At 37.8% G+C, this 14324-nt stretch overlaps 1 protein-coding gene across 1 annotated transcript in view; it reads left to right on the top strand.

Moving 5' to 3' along the window:
• Window positions 1–14324, top strand: part of ANTXR2 (ANTXR cell adhesion molecule 2) — a 209204-nt gene that overhangs the window by 112647 nt on the left and 82233 nt on the right. Inside the window, exons 13-14 of the mRNA XM_043971262.1 lie at window positions 2982–3026; window positions 5127–5219. Coding sequence (XP_043827197.1) covers window positions 2982–3026; window positions 5127–5219 — 138 coding nt within the window. The remainder of the gene's footprint in view (window positions 1–2981; window positions 3027–5126; window positions 5220–14324) is intronic.

Here is a 14324-nt window from a genome sequence, read left to right on the forward strand (position 1 = left end):
GAATTCTGACATTCTTGGACATATCAGCATTTATAGGATAGGATGAGTTATTCAATTAATAAGTCAATCACTAAACATTTATTAAGCACAGTGCAAGCAAAGTCCGACGCATTGGGGATACAAAGGAAGGTAGAAGACAATCCCTGCTGTCAGGGAGCTCACAATCTAATGGGGGAGCCGACATGCAAATAACGGTGTGCATGCAAGTTATATACAAAATAAATTGGAGATACTAAGAGGGGGGGAAGCACTCAGATTAAGGGGAATCAGGAAAGGTTTCCTTTAGAAGGTGGGATTTTAGCTGGGATTTGAAGGAGGACAAAGAAAGGAGGCAGAGATGAGGAAAGAAAGCATTCTAGGCATGGCAGACAGCCAGGAAAAATGCTCAGAGTCTAAAGATGAGTGTCTCTTTAGAGGAATAGCAAGGAGGTCAGTGTCATTGGATCTAAGAATGGTTATGTGCATGTTGGGCAGAGGTTGGGCATCAGAAGACAGGAAAGGTTGGGGGGAGGTTCTAAAGGGGGATTAAGGACAGGGGGAAATTCAAGTTTGTTATTGAGATTGGGAAATGGTGCCATTGGCAGGTGTATCTTGGAGGGAGAACGTTTGGGAGCGAAGATAATGAAGCTATTTTTGAACATATTTAATCTTTTTGTAATAACATGGTATCCAAGTGAGAAAAAGTAGAAGTTAGAAGTATGGGCATGAGGTTAAAAGGGTAGAGGTCAATGCTGAAGATAAAGGCTGATAAATGTATTGTTACTTCATTTGTAAAGTCAATGTGACTGCAGTTTGCTAATCTGAATCTATTTCCATTTTGTACTGCAAAAACTTAAGTATTTTTGTCTTTCACCCCTATTTTTAAAATAGCTTTTTCAGTCTTTTCTATAGCTAGTTTGAATTTTTGTGACTTGTGCTTCTGAGGAAACTGAGTGAACAATCATATGAAATTTTGTCTCATAAGATATGAAAGAATCTTGACAGGCACGTACATTGAGCTGAACTAATAAGATGAGACTTAATGGTAATGGAGTTAAAATAAGTCAAAATAAAATGGATTTAAAAAACCCATCTCATAAGCACAAGATGGGAGAAGCATGACTACACAGGGGTTCATCTGAAAAAGATCTGGGGGTGTTAGTGGACTGCAAAGTGGGATATGATATACAAAAAAATTAATGCGATTTTGGGCTACAAAAGGGGCATAGTTTTGGAAAGAAAAATGTTATAGGTCTGCTGTACTCTGCTAGGTACAGACCACATCCAGAATATTATTTTCTGTGCTGGGCAATGCAGTTTATGAGTGAGATTGTCAAGCTAGAGAAAATCCAGTGTAGGACAGCCAGAGTCATCAATATAAGAATCTAGGGATGATTAACCTAGAGAAGATTGGGAAGGATAGAGGGGAAGGAAGGAAGCAAACAAACATTCATAGAGTACCTACTATGTGCTAGGTACTATGCTAAGAATTTCACAAATATTAGTGCATTTGATCCTCAAAATATCTATAGGAGGTTGGTGCTATTTTATCTTTATTTGACAGTTGAAGAAACCAAGGAATAGAGAGGCTAATTCGGTTGCCCTGCTCAGCTAGGAAGTGTCTGAAGCTGACTTTGTACTCAGGGCTTCCTAAGTCCAGGTGCAGAGCTCTCTCCACTCAAGCATAGCATGATACCTGTGGTATAGCCATTTGTTCATGTGGATCACAGATTAGATTGATTCTGTCTTGCCATAGAGGGCAGCCTTAAGAGCAATGGGAAGAAATTGCAAAGAGCCAAATTGAGACTCAGTGTCCAGGAAAAACAAAAACTACAACAAAACCCAAAACAAACAGACAAACAAAACCCATCTGATTAGTTAGAACCAGCTATCCTGGATAGGACATGGCAGGTTATGTTACTCCTTAATGAATATTTTCCAGCATAGGCTGGCTAACTCCTTGTTAGATATGTCATAGTAGGGATTCCTTTTGGGAGTATATCTGGGGTTGCATGACTGCTGAACTATCTTCCCACCCTGAAAACAGTGACTTTGGGAATATGGTTGAAAAGAATAATGGTTTTAAGTTTTTTGCTACAACTCTTAAAATTGACTTTATTCAAGGAATATTATACATAAAACATTATATGATGTACATATATAATATATATAATACATAATTACATACATAATGTTTGTAACCTAAGCTTAACCTCTGTTTACTGAATTATACATGAGTTGATTTATTTCAATTCTTTGTAACTTTCTTTATTTGTAGTATTTGAGAGAGAAGAAAATGTTATCAACTCAGGCACATCAAAGCTATTCCCCTCAATGCATACTTCTGTTCCATTCACACTGATGTGAAAAATTCAAAATTTCCTGTAATTAGAAAAAAAAATAAGAAACTGAGATAGAAGGCAGTCTATGTAATACTGACTCAATTAAGGAGACACATTTTCAAATCCTGAGTCCCAAAATATCAGGACTTAATAAAGTAGACTGAATAAATAGCTTAGAAGCCTGGGGAAGTGCATATGAGTTCCTAAAGCTGCTTCACACTTGTCACTGGGTAAGGAATTTTCCAGCATCTTAGCATGAAGATCCAGGAAAAGACAGCCCAATTTAGGCTTTAGGCTGTGTTTCTGCTTACTTGTAGTAATTAAGTACATATGATTTCATGAATGGAGATGAATAGCAAACTACATCAAGTTAATTATTTAAAAAGGGCTACTTTGCTTTTTAAATACTTGCCCCAAAGAGTCATTGTCAACAAGTTGATTTTGATTGATGCTAAAAGCCAAAGGAAAATAGAGCATTGACTTCTACATGATCTTAGTGATCAATAGCCAAGGGAGCTGACATCTGTAATTATCATTAATGAACACACATAAATGAGTCATAACAGAAGGCTTCTACCAGCAAAATCTGCAGTTGAATTTGAGCATCTATGCTTGGATTACCATTTTACTTAAGCTTTCTGTCTGATGTTCTTATCACAGGTTATCAAAGATCCTCCTCCTCCACCACCACCACCACCCAAAGAGGTATGTAGTTATTAGTTATTTAATATGATTTTAAGTCATTATTGCTTATTTTGCATGATTATATGTATCATACCTGGCATTCATATACGTTCTGCTCCAGTTTTGTTTTGAGAATCCCGATTGTATTCATGCCAGATGGGAATGGAACAAATATTATTAAGTTTCATTGTTCAATTTTATTCATCTCAAAATTCTTATGGATTCTTGCATACATAAGAGGAGCTGGCACTTTAAACACTGGGAAAATATAGATTAGGATACTGGATTCAAGGAGTTTTAACAAATTCTGTTGATTAAATATCAAAGTTTCGAAAATCACTCTTTCAAAATAATAAAATAGAAAAAGGCAGTTATACCTGTAAATCTTTTTAGTCTTAGTAATTATCTTAAAATACTGATTATTTTACAATTGGCTTTAGTTGACCTATAAGCTTATTTTGTAATCTTAATAACATTAATGTTGGTGAAACATGTATGCTTTTATTCTCCAAAATTTCCTATCTTTTATGGCTCAGTTTCATGTAGATCTAATGCATGAAGTTATCTTAGATCATTATGTTTGCCTAATCTAACTCCTTCTTGCTTTCAAATGTAAATTGATTTAAAAAAAAGAATTCTGAAAATCAAATATTTTTCTTTAAATGACAAAGCAGTAGGAAAGATGGAATTTTGGGGAAGGGAGTAATTAACACTCAGTCCTTTTTTTCTTCTTTTTTTGCGGGTCAGTGAGGGTTAAGTGACTTGCCCAGGGTCACATAGCTAGTAACTGTCAAGTGTCTGAGTCTGGATTTGAACTCGGGTCCTTCTGAATCTAGGGCCGGTACTTTATCCACTGCGCCACCTAGCTCCTTAGGAGTAACTACCACTCATGTCTTCTACATCTCACTTGAATAAAGGGGTTATTAACTTTTCTAATATCATGGACATCTTTGTAGTCTGATGTAACCTATGGCTTAGAAGTAATACTTTGAACCTGGGCCACAGGATGGATAAGATGAAAGCAGATTGTCCATTCCTTCTGACCTCCAGATGTTCTTTGGCTCTTTTAGTTGAAAAGTCTTACTCTCTGTAGACAGACTTTTATAGCCTTTCTTGGAATGACATTTAAGTACATTAAATAAGATACATAGAAAAAAATAAAATACATAGGATGACAAAAGAAACTGAGTATATTGAAATAAAGATGTTAATATTTTTTCCATCCAAGCTCATGTACCCTGGATTAAGAACATCTGCTTTAAAAGTTCTGTTTCTTTCTCTTTGTCTATATTTCTCTCTTGGTCTGTCTTTTTCCTCCATCTCTCCCACTCTCTTTTTCTCTCTTCCTTCTTCTCTTCTCCTTCCTCTCCATGTATGTATGTGTGGGTGTATATGTGTGTATGAGTGTGTGGGGAGAAGGGGTGACAGGGAGGGAAGGAGGAAAGAAGGTGGGGGAGAGAAATAGACTGGGGAAGGGAGGAAGAGGGAGCGATGGAGGGAGAGAGGAAGAAGAAGCGAGAGAGGGAGAAGGGGAGAGAGAGGTCGAGAGGTAGAGAGGTGTGTGTGTGTGTGTGTGTGTGTGTGTGTGTGTGTGTGTGTGTGTGTGTGTGTGTGTGTAGAAAGATAAGGGGTGGGGGGAAGACTGTATGGACTAATGGATAGACAGATAGGTTTAGAGCCAAGAAGATTTAGGTTTAAGTCCCACCTAAGACACATAGTAGCAGAGTGTCACCTGACCTCTCAGCGTTCTAGGCAACTGTCTTATGACTGTAAGTTGCAGAGGATATGTATTGGTAGAGGGAACTTCCTCTTTCAGGAGTTCTCTTAACTAATAAAATGACAAATCGCAAATCTCCTCTGACTCTGACACATGCATGTGTACTTCATGTATGTCTGTCTGTCTGTGCGTAAATATATATGAGTGTGTTTGTGCAAAATACGTGTGCATATTCATGCAAGCACACCAAAATACCTTAGCCTGAGTAAATATGACATGTATACGTGTTGCATATTCATATCTAGAGCATCTCAGACTCATATTGGACTGAATTTATGGGTAAACATTTGTAAAATTTTATTATAAGAAATTAATTAAATTCTTTTTCTTTCATGTTTACCTAGGAAGAAGAAGATCCACTGCCTAACAAAAAGTGGCCAACAGTAGACGCTTCCTATTATGGAGGCCGAGGAGTTGGAGGAATTAAAAGAATGGAGGTTTGTACTATTTTAAAAAAACAGCTAATCTGTAATGTGTTTCTGGGACAAAAAAATTCAAAAACCATCCTTTGAATTCTCTTCCATCCATGATATCACTTGATTGATTTTAAATTATTTAAATTCCTTCTTGATGGAGAAATTAATTGAATTAATAGAAGAACAACTTTGTCAATTCCTCTGAACCAGAGACCAAAACAGAGCAACTCCTTAGGGAGAAATTACTCCATAGTATTCTTAAGGGCTAAAATTCTAGCAAAACTATCTAAAATATCTAATGAGTGGTCGCCAATAAATTATAAGCTTTAGCAAGAGTTAGACTTTTAAGCATTTATTAAGGAGAATAAGAATTTGGTAAAGAGAGAGAGAAAGGCCTACATTCATCATTGCAAATTTGGAGTAAATGTAATTTATATTTCTAAAAATGTACATCACTGGTTAATTATCATCAATGATATTTTTACTTCAAAGTTTCAAATAGTAAATCCTAACTTTATTTGCTAAAACATTACTATGAAAAATAATTAACAAAGCAATATATTAGTTAATAATAGACAACAATATTTTTGCACAGACCTGATATGGGGATGTTTGTTCAGTGAATCAGTGGTTTCTAAGTATTTATTAAGCTCTTGCCATATGCCAGACCACCAAAGATGCCAAGATCTTTACTGCATCTGAGGCCATTGCCAGACTTTTGACTTTTGTCCTGCTACTGGACTTCAATGACTCAGAAGCAAAGAGTGAGTCTGACAACTTTGTGCAACTTTGCCTCACTTAAATACAGTTCACATGCCCATCAAGATATCACCCATGATATCACTGGTCCTCTTAGAAAATGAAACACAAACACCAACAGCGATATGGAAGACACTGGAAATTCAAAGAAAGGCAGAAAAAGACATAGCCTTCAAACAGCTTATAGTCAAAGGAAGGAGATACTATGCAAATCACTATGTCTATGCAAAATACATAAAAGGTAGAGTGGAGGTAATATTAGAAGGAAGGCACTAGCATTGATTGGGCTGGGGGGACCAAGAAAGGCCTCTGGAAAAGGAAGAGATGTTTGAATCTTGAATGAGACCAGGGAAGCCAGGAGGTAAAAGTGAGGTAATAGAGCACTTCATTTATGGGGATCATCTAAAGAAAAAGCCAAGAATCGAGAGCTGGTGTCATGTGCAAGGAATGGGATAAATAGATAGGTGCCAGTGGATCATCCTTGGGGGCAAGTAAAGTTTAAGAAGGCTGGAAACGAAAGAGGGGAGCAGGTTGTAAAGGGCTTTAAAAATCAAACAGCAGGAGGTAATAGGGTGGGAACTTTAAGAGTTTATTGAGTAAGGGGATGATATTGACAGATCTCTTTTCAGAAGGCCATTTTGGCAGCAGTAGGCTCAGATCACTGAGATAGGCAGAGTGTGAAGGGGTGGGAACTTGCTAACCACTGAGGAATGAATCTAGGAAGAGTATCTGTGGTTGGAGAGAGGTCCGTTAAAGTGGGCAGGTGATTCGATTGTTCAGAAGACCTCTCTAAATTCAACTTCCTAGCAGATCGTGATGTGATGATGATGAGATAGCCTGTGGGGACCAGCAGATCTTCTTCATAGCTGGTAGGAAGAGGCAGAGTTATAGCCTAGCAAAATTCATTCAAGAGGCAGGAGGTAGTTGTGGAGGGTAAGTTTGGTGTGGGGCTAGCCTGTGGGTCATTGGAAAAATTCCTAGCACAATGCTTTGCACAATTTAGAAAATAAATGGTTATTGACTGAATGACTTAATGGCATTAGTTTTTTAACTCAGTGCACATCTGTGTATTTTCAGAGACTAGTATACAAGACAAATTCTTCTCTGCCACTAACTTTAGGATATAGAAAGTAGCACAAAGTACTAAACTTGGTTTTTTATTGCACATCTGATAATGTGAGGGTAGTCATGAGGAATGAGCTCACTTCTAAATTTCTGGACTTGTTGGGGATGAATTTGACCATTTAACGATCCCTTCTCTCATGGTATACTACAACTATTAACTAGATGAAGAAATGTTTGTTATTTTCATAGATTTGGAGCCTGAAGGGATCTCAGAGGTCATTTAGTTCAACCCCTTTTTGGCCAGAGAGGTTAAATAAAGGTCTTCTCTAAGGTTACACAGGTAGTCAGGGTCAGAGCCAGTCACTGAACCCAGGTGCTCTTTCTGCAAACCAAGGCTTCTGCCGTTGGACTATGCTACCTTTCTAAAATGTAGTAGAAAGTTCTCAGTACATTGAGAAGCATGAGATTTAGGTTCTAGACTCAATTCTACACTGCCTAAGTAACCTCTGAAAAATCATTTAACCATATCCTTTCTGGATATGGAAACCCATTAATGGGTTTCAGTCATCTTTGTGAGGAGTAGCCTCACTGATATCACAGAGACATGAAAGGATCAGAGTATATGTATAATGGTAAGACTAATTTTAATCTCCGAGAGCCCTTAAAGTTCAAAAATTCTGTGCCTCTTTGATAGGAGAGAACTTTCATTTAGTTTTCCAAGGAGGAACACAAAAATAGAAATCTATAGCAGAAGGCTTCTGAAAGTTTAATAGAACTCTAGGGAAAACTAAACTCCTCCCCTCTGTAAAAATGAAACAGATTCCACATAATTAGTTTGGTATTTCTGAGAAAGCAGTCCATTGATCTCTAATTTGCCATTTCTTGCTGTAACTTATGTAATCAAGAGGAATCATATGTTCACCATGCATAGAAAAGTCCCAAGATTCTCATGTCAGGAGCTTGGGCTCTATGAATACTATTTCATAATAGGAAGATTTTTAAAACATCATTTATTGTAAAAGTTTATTTTGTTAGCTATAACATTCATTTCTGTGGAACTAGGAAAATATCAACTTGCAATGAATCTTTCTTTGGGGCTGGGGATTGTTGATTTTTGATTCAGAATTTCAGGCCTTTCTTGCAGTATTTCCAACATATAAGTAATCTAACTTTCTGGATTATGTCTTTTTCATGATTCATCATGTAGTATATGAGATAGTAGGTCCTAAGTGAATGAGAATCAAATCCCTCCTCTCTGGAGTTTGAGCATGTGGTTTTTAAATTATAGCTCCAACTTCTTACTGGGCTGAAAGAAAGCGGACACGTGTTTGTCCCCTTTTGAAGTTCCATTAGTGACCAGCTCTCGCTCTAAAGTTCAGGAAGTCACACAGTGGAAGCTTGAGCTACCTAGTGGGAGGCTACATGGGCTCTCTCTATTGGAATGAAAGATGTTTCTTCTCTTCTCAGAGACGTACTTTTCAGGTTTTGGAAGGGAGAATGAAAAAAATTATCTGGTAAGATGCTAAAATGTTAATCCAATTATTTGTGTAAGCAATTATTCCACAAATGATAGCCCACAAAAAATGCTTACTCTATATGAGCAAGGGGGGAGGCAAACAAATAACATTAGGATTATAGAATGTTAGCATTCTTTACTACTTTCTTATAGGGAAAATATTCTGAGAGGATGAGTACATACGTACAAGACTGAAAGCATTAAATTTGAGGATACAGAGTTCATAAAAACTCCAGAAATTGAGTTACATATCTCTGGGGAACTTTAACCATTATGTTTACATATGGAACTAGAAGCTTTCATTTTAGAACAAAACTGACATTAACTAGTGGGATTTTTATTTTTACTTTATTTTTTTTTGGTGGGGCAGTGAAGGTTAAGTGACTTGCCCAGGGTCACACAGCTAGTGTCAAGTGTCTGAGGCTGGATTTGAACTCAGGTCCTCCTGAATCCAAGGCCAGTGCTTTATCCTCTGTGCCACCTAACTGCTCCCAACCAGTGGAATTCTTTTGAAAAAAACAATCCAACATGTGGTTAAAAAAAAGGAAGATATTCAGCAGGATGTCTAAATGAAGTCAAATGAAACATTGAAAATAAAGTGCTGGATTGTTGTTGCCCCAACATTTCAGTGTTCCAAATGGAGCTCTAAACACAGAAAAAAAGAAGGAAGGAAACAATGGCTTTATTAAGTGCCTACTAAGTGTCAGGGACTGTGGCAAATGCTTTAAAATATTTCTGCCATGCTACCTCTTCACCATTTTACACAGTGATCTTGTCAGTTCCTATGGATTCATTTTTTGTTTCTACGCTGTTGATTCTCACTCCAATCTACTTTTCTTTCTGCTGACCTCTAAACTCTCATCTCCAGTTGTCTATTGGACACTTCAGACTGGATATCCCAGAGACATTTTAAATTCAATGTGTTCAAAACTGAGCTCATCTTTTCCTCTAAGTCTTCCTCTCTTTCTCAGTGACCTGTTACTGTCAAAGGCCCCATCATCCACCCAGGCTCACAAGTTAGGTGTCATCCTCATCTCCTCATTCCACCTGCCATATCTTTTATCTTCCCCCTCTCTGTGCTAGCAAGCTGCCCCCACCCTCCATTTCCTATCTGTTGCCAAGCACTTTTGATTCTACCTTTATAACATCTCGGATACATGCTTCTTTCTTTCTTCTGGCACTGCTATACTTGTGGGTCTCATAGCTCTTCATCATCTGTTCCCTTCTTACTTGTCCAGTGTTCTTACATCTTATACTGTCCCCCCATGTATTCTGAGATCCAGTGACAGTATCTTCCTTGATGCTCCTTGAATAAGACACTCCATCTCTTGGCTCTGGGCATTTCCCTTGCCTGAATCTCAAATTTGGAATTTACTCCTTTCTCATCTCCATCTTCCAGTTCTCCTGCCCTCCTTCAAGTGCTCTGTAAAATACAACCTTCCAAAAAAAATCTTATTCCCCGTTACTACCAGTGCCTTTCACCTATTATTTCCAATTTATCTTCTTTGTAGTTTGTATATGGTCATTTGTACATTACCTCCCCCATTAGGCTGTGAATTCTTTGAAAGCATTGGCAGGTTTGTTCTTGTTGTTGTTGTTCTTTTCTTTCTTTGGTCTATCTCCAGTGCTTAGTACCAGTGTCTGGCATATAGTAGACATTTAATTACAATTTATTGATTGGCTAGTCTCAGCCCATAGGATTAGAAAAAAAGGCAACAACTATATACTATTTACCAAATGTTTGAGCTAGCTGGTCCATCTCATTGATGGGGTAAGGTTAGGAACGAATATTAGCTTGGGCATGACAACTTTTTTCTATCTGACTCCCTCACCACACATTATTGTTGTGATGAGAGTTGATTTAGGGGAAAGTACTATGGCCTCCTTTATTTCCCTTTCCTTCTTCCTTCCTTCCCTTCCTTCCCTCCTTCCTTCTTTCTTTCTCTCTTTCTCTCTTTCTTTCGGTGAGGCAATTGGGGTTAAATGACTTGCCCAGGGTCACACAGCTAGTAAGTGTCAAGTGTCTGAGGTCAGATTTGAATTCATGTCCTCCTGAATCCAGGGCTTGTGCTCTATCCACTGCACCACCTAGCAGCCCCTCCCTTTCTTTCTAGTAAAGAGCTATCTTTAACTCCATTGGCACCTAATATTAGTTAGTATTCATTGCAGAGATTCCTTGGGGAACTTCAAGGATATCCCTTTGTCCTTACTCATTAAAACTGAGGTGGCTGAAAGGGCTCTGACAGGTAAGGACTCCTAAGTAGTTATTAGGTTCCTTCCCTTTATGGTCTGATCCTCAATCCTACCCGTCCCCACTTCCTGATGGAACTGGGGATCCTCTGTTAGGATAATAGCCTAGATAATGGTGTCCAGTAGCTGCATATATCCAAGATGGGAAGGGTCTTTAGATCTTGGGGGCTGTAGGCTTCAGTGCAACTAAAACTGTAATGGTTTTGGCCAACTTTTACCAGTACCCCATAGCATGTCAATTAATAGTCTCCTTATCAATCAGCTCTTTTATTTTAGGAACCCAAATGTTAGCAGTTCATCTACCCATGCCTGTATGGTTGTGGAATCAAGTAGGTCCACAGCAAAAAAAGTTCCTCCCAGCCAGGTAGAAATTGATTGCTTCCATGCTGCCTAGTCACAGAGTATGACAATGCATTGTGGGAAGAGGTTGAGAAGGAATCTATCCATTTTACCAAAGCCATGTCTTTTAGGAACTTAACATGAAGAGGTCAGATATACAGAACTTCCCATCTTAGCTACCCAAAATGTCCAAAAGATGGTTCTTATTCTGAGTCTTTAATTGATTTAACTGGATTTCCAAAAGTAAATCTTTAATTTCTTTACTCTCACAAAGTTGATGGAACTCTCCTACAAAAAGAAATGGCAGGTTTTCACTTGTACATGCCCTTACTAACCATTGTTCTAATTGTTTGTTCTAATAGGGGTAACATTTAAGTGTCTCCTCCTACCTCCCAAATTTCTTGGTGATAAAATTCTATACATCTTTTATCCCTTCCTGTTGAATGAGAATAGGTGAAGATTGAGACTGTCTTATAATTGGGTCAGATTGCCTGGTCTCATCTTGCCTCACACTTCATGATCTTCCATATAAGGGAAGGTCCTTATTTCAGCAGGATTTAACATGTTTTCCAGCAAAACTTCTGGATTAGAGGCTGTACTTTGTGCCAGGGCTCCTTGGTCCCCACTTCAATCTTCGTCATCCCTTTCATTTCCTTCTTTACTTCTATGACACTGTAGATTGCACATTATATTTCCCACTAGATTCTAAGCTCCTTGAGGGAGGTTCTAAATGGATTTAACACCATTCCCATGTTTTTAGCTTGCAGTTGAAATAGAAGTGGAAATGGAAAAACAAAACAAAACAAAAAAAGCAAAATTCTCTTTCTTATGCCTGTTAGTTCAAATCTGGAAAATATATCACTGAGAAAACATTTTTAATTAATTCAAATCATCAAAAACCAAAATCAAGACATAAGGATTCTCAATACTTATGAAGGGAAGAACAAAACATAATAAGGGTCTCCTCTAGCTGGGGTTATGGACTTTGGTCTAGTGCTGGCTTCTCCCCAGTAATTCCTCCGTAACCCTGCTTTCTGGCAAGCATTTTACCACCATTATAATGGCAATTTGCAGGAAATCAGGATAGAAGAGGACTATGATGTAATTAACAGCTGCTAAAATAACTCATCAGTAATAGATAATGCCTTTACATTTTTCTCCCATCAAACCACACAGGGAAAATGCTTCTTTCTTTTCTTCTAACTTAGAATTTGCTTTATATTCAATTATTTCATTTGCCTCCAAATTCTCTACAAATTGTAATGAAAACCAAGTAAATTTGGCAGACCTCAAATTTAAATTTTCTTGTTTCTCTCTACAATCAAAGAGCTAAATAAACCAATATACTATTTTTTCCCCTTTAGGAGTTCTTATTCTCTTCTTCTCTATTTCATCTGTTACTCGTTTTTTTGAGAAATCTCATCTCACTCTTACGTCCAAGTTCTCACTAGGAGGTTTTGAATGAAACAGAGATCACTGAACTAAAAAGGTGTGAGTATGTGTATTCATGTGTGTATACACAAATGTATACACACATATGTAGAGACCTGTGGGGTGTGAGTGATGCTAGTCTATGAACTGTGTAATCAGGGACAAGCACACCAACCTCCCTCCACCCCCCCAATCTGCTACTAGTGCATCTCTTCAAAACCAGTTTATTGGGTAGGATCTGGAATATTGTCAAAATAGACACACATTATAAATATTCTCTCTTTAATTGGCTCAGCCCCCAATTTGGAACAAAACAGGGAAATCTTTTCTTCCATGGGTTAGTTTCCTTTCTCCCCAATCTCAAACCACAAAGTTATTGCCTCAGGAGAAACAAAACATTGTTAATCATCATGTAATTTATTAACAGTATCAAATATTAAACAAATGTAAGTAAACATATAAACAAAACATAGCAGTTGTGATACATCTCTCAGTCGGAGTTGCATCTCTGTGTTGGGAAAGTAGGGGAAATAAAATACTGACTGAACTTTGCTATTTGCAGTTGTCACAAATACTGTTTCATCCTAATCTCAGCTCCCTTCCTCTTTTCTGCCACATGCCCATTTTCTCATCTTATTCCCATGATCTTCTGCTTCTCTCTCTCTCTCCCTCTCTCTCCCTCTCTACCTCCCCCCTTCCTCCCCCTCCCTTCTTTCTTCCTCTTTTCCCCTCTCCCTCACCCTCCCTCTCTCCTTCTTGCCTCCTTTAATTAGTGGACTTTACTTAAGTAGAGTAACTTTAAGGAAATGTACAGAACTCTTAATCTTAGTTCTTCTTAGAATCTTTGTAAACAGTCTAGCCCCCAAATTTTCTTTCCTAACTTATCCAAAGACTCTGTGATCCTATTAAAGGTATAGCATCAGTATCCACAGACACTGTGAGCTTACATTTTGACAACCCAGAGATACATATACATATGTATAAGTATGTATTTCATATGTATATTATATTCATGCATATACACATATACAAGCATGGATTGGACTGGTGTTTTTTGGAATTCTAGGTTAAGAAACTTACTTCTGCTCAGGAATGGAATTTTGTAGCTTAGGGCCTCAGAGAGTTGACTAGAGTTAGTCAGCAAGAATTTATTAAGTGCTTACTAGGTGTCAGACATTATGCTAAGTGATAGACATTTAATGAAAGGCAAATACACTGTCCTTGTCTTCAAAGTTCATATCTCTATCTCTATATATGTGTGTGTGCATAGTGTATATATATATACATATATATAGTATATGTATATATATATACACATATATATTATATGGAAGGCCATCTTATAAAGAAAGGTATTAGCATTCAGAGGAAGGTAAAAGGGCCCATTGCAGAAGGTAGAAGTCAAACTAGGTCTTGAAGGTATCCAGGGAGTATCATAGGTGGAAATAAGGAGTGGGGGGGGAAGGATTCCAATCATGGAGGAGAGCCAGTGCTCTCCTCACACAGGGTCAGAAGGTAGAGTGCTTCATGCAAGGAAGAGCAGGTTGGCTACTGTGGCTGGATTGTAAAGTATGCCTAAAGGAATAACATGTCTAAAGATTAGAAAGGAGGGAAGGGGCTAGGTTGTGAAAGATTTTAAATGTCAAACAGATGACTTTAGATTTGACCCTGGAGGATGACATGGTCAGGTCTACACTTTAAGAAAATCACTTTGGCAGTTGAATCAAGAGTGACTTCATGTGGACAGACCAACTAGAATCTATTGC

This window comes from Dromiciops gliroides, chromosome 6 (genome assembly GCF_019393635.1).
Source record: "Dromiciops gliroides isolate mDroGli1 chromosome 6, mDroGli1.pri, whole genome shotgun sequence".
NCBI lineage: Eukaryota > Metazoa > Chordata > Mammalia > Microbiotheria > Microbiotheriidae > Dromiciops > Dromiciops gliroides.